At 53.3% G+C, this 3,176-nt stretch overlaps 1 protein-coding gene across 1 annotated transcript; it reads left to right on the plus strand.

Annotated features, from left to right (window-relative positions):
* Positions 1–476: 476 nt before the first annotated feature.
* IQCC (IQ motif containing C) lies at positions 477–1,584 on the plus strand (the record flags this gene model as incomplete). Its single annotated transcript, XM_009580540.1, has 3 exons — positions 477–807; positions 1,014–1,132; positions 1,543–1,584. Coding segments are annotated over 3 exons (492 nt in total), but the record flags the coding sequence as incomplete, so codon positions are not given.
* Positions 1,585–3,176: the final 1,592 nt, after the last annotated feature.

Here is a 3,176-nt window from a genome sequence, read left to right on the forward strand (position 1 = left end):
GGCCTGGTGGACTGGGCAGATGATACTTTTGCAGCATAGTCCCAGGAACCTGTAATTCTACCAAATTAAAAATGATAATTGCATAGCGAAGGCCTCTAAGACTCTCCCTGGCTTGTGCCCCTGAGTCCCCGACTGAGGATTTCTTCCTCCGGGTGAAGCTCAGCCTCAAGTCAAACGCCTGACCTGCGCAGGTGACTCCTGCGGGTCTTGTCCCAGGCACCCACCTCAGCCGGTCGCACTGAACGGTCGGACCCGCTCCTGTGGCAGCTGAGTGCCGCCTTCTAATGTTTTTACCACTTCTGGAAGGAAAACTCTTTAAAAAGGTCACAACGGTTCAAACCAGAGCACGTTGGTGTCATGCTGCTAACAGCAGATCTCTGGCTGGGACAGAGCCGCTGGCCCGCAGCAGAGCCACCTTTCAGATCTTTGTATTTTCTTTTCCTTATGTTTCAATCTCTCACATGTTGCCCCTTCAGAAGCCAACACAAGGGAAGCGTTCAGGTCCGCGGGAGGCTGTACCGAGTGACAAGGCCAGCGCAGAAAAACCACAGGAGGAGCTGGACGCCTCTGAACCAGAACGGGACTGGGGCTGCAGCAGTGTGAAACCTACGGCCCAGCTGCAAAGCGAGAAAGAACTGAGCTCTGCGGGTGTAATGAGCCCCCCAAATCTGGGGGCTGATGCCGATAAATGCACTGAAAAGGGGTGCGGTGCCCCAGCAGAGAGCGAGGATTGGCAGAACAGCAGCAGCGTGTCCTCTGTGTGGGACAGCGCTAACCTGGAGGCAGAGTCCCTTGAAGCCTGCCTGGGTAAGAGACGGGACCCTGCGCTCAGCGTGCGCTCTCCTGCGTGGTCTGAAGGACCTGGTGGTGAGTGCCAGGGGCACAGTAGGTCCTTGGAGAACCAAAACCTTGAGAATATCCTGGAGAGGTTAGAACAACCCAGTGCGGTAGAGACAGTAGGTGCAATCTGAATCTTTGTTCTAATCATAGGTTATTCTTCCATTTCTTTGCAGAAATTCCGCTTGAGGACATAAAGGATCTTCCTCGAACTCGGTCTGGTCTCCAGTCCTACAGAAATCACTTGATCATGGAGTTGGTGTGGTTGCAACAAGCTATCGTCAGCCGTAAAAACGTAAGGGCCTGATCTTCCAAAACAGTGCCTGCTTGCAGCCAGAGTGGTGGGGCTGGGGTTGAACGGTGCTGATTACTGAAGGATTGGATTGGATGATGGCAGTGCCCTTTTTTTTTCCCTTCTCTGGGGAGAAAAAAAAAAAGGAATGATGAAGGAAAACAGGAGCTCGTTACAAGCTTTGCTCCTGGCCTGCTACAGGGACATTGCTATCCTGTCTGTGCAATGCCACGGTATATACCTAAGCACCGGCTAGCTTAGCGAGCTGCTATTTGCGTTGCTTGAAAGGTGAGACTCGTGCATCTTCTGGCCAAGTGCAATGATTTTGCTGGCAGATCTGCAAGGGTGGGTGCTTTCCTATTTGTAGGTCTCTGGGATTTAATCATTAGTGCTTGGTTTCCTTTCTCTTGCAGTATTTGATGCTGAAACAGAGGCTGGGGACTCCTGACCCGTAGGAGGGCATTCCCAAGCACGTGGGGCACTTGTATGGGTGTGGAGAAGCAGTCAAGCTGCAGCACCACAGTCGTGACATGACCTCATGGACAGCAGCAGCTCAGGGGAGCTCCAGCTCTGTGGGCTGACGTTTTCCACTTCAGATGAATGTGGCAAGAAAGCCTTTTATTTCTTTTAAACGTTAATATTTAGTCAAAGCAGGGATTACACATCACTGTGAAGCCAGGGAGGTTGTTGTGTGTCCTGGAGGGAGTCCCAGCGAGGCCTCCTTCCACAAGAACCCTATTTCTGTTGGCTGAGCTGGACGGTCCTAGGGGAAAATCGAGGCTGGGAAGAGTGTCGCTTACAAAAGGCGCTTTCTGACCAGCTGATTGCTTGTCGTGGAACTAAAATGCCTGAAGGCAGCAGGTGCTTTGAACTTGCAGGAACAAGCTCTTCTCCGCTGAACTGTGTGTGACCCATATCGGTCACTTAAGTTGTGCATTTGGGATGGCTCTGCAGGTCACAGCTCTGCAACATCTGGGATCTCCAAGGGCTCGTGGTAGGCTTTGGGGAACACCTGGTTGAAGTACTACGTTAGGAGGAGAGTTTCCAAGCTTTCCTGTGCAGTTGGTGGGGAGCGATGGCACGTCAAACTTCAGGAGCCGAGGCTTGGTTCCCGACTTGCACGTCTCTGGCTGTGGTAATACCTCTCTGTGTGGCAGAGTCACCTGGACTGGTGCTTGAGGGAGCAAGTAAGGACTTGCGGGGTTTGGCGCTTTGTCTATATGTTGCTCTGGTTCGGCGGCATTCAAGGTCTCTTGGAAAGGGACTTTCCGCATGGTGCTGTGGTTTTCTACTGTGACCCAGAGTCTTCTGTGCAAACACTCAGGGTTCCCGCTGACTGAACGGTCACTCGTGCCATATGGCAGCTGTATCTTTCTGTTCCTGATGATGCTGACTTGTTTGTGAATAAAAAGCTTTCCTGAAGCTCGTCTCTGAATCTGTCTATTCCTGTCTGGCATGCCTTCCTCTCCTGGGCAGAGCTAAGTGAGTCCATAGCCCGCTTCAACCCATGGCAACCTGTTCAATGCAAAGGGTGGTGTGTCCGCTGGGATGTGGATGTTTGTCCAATACACACATGACAGAAATCCATTGCACTTCTCATGCAGGTAGCAAGCGATGGCAAGGGGGTGACAGCTTCTGGACAGCGCTGCTCTGGATGCGATGTGAGCTGCTGCCATAAAGATAGTGGCACGTACCGTACCTCCAAGCTTGTTAATCTGAGCCTGGTGGCCGCCGTGGCTGGTGAGGGAGCTCGCAGTACTTGGTGTCTGAGGATGAAAGAGCCGCGTGGTTCCTGGTTCTCAAATAGAAAGGTGCTCTGCAGGTTGTTTGATGTGGCCTCCAGACGGGCCCACAACTTCCTCCTGCTGGGCCTGCATCCATGGAGACAGCCAGTCGCGCCAGACTGCGCTGGGAAGGGACGGCAGAGCGTGAGAGCGGCTGGTCGGAAGGGTTTGGGCGCAGCGGGGGGCTGGCCAGGGCTCCCCTCCGCGCCCCATGTCAGTCTGTCTGCCTCTGTGGTCAGCAGAGTTTGCTTGACCCACAGGGG

Source organism: Fulmarus glacialis, unplaced genomic scaffold, assembly GCF_000690835.1.
Source record: "Fulmarus glacialis isolate BGI_N327 unplaced genomic scaffold, ASM69083v1 scaffold5886, whole genome shotgun sequence".
NCBI lineage: Eukaryota > Metazoa > Chordata > Aves > Procellariiformes > Procellariidae > Fulmarus > Fulmarus glacialis.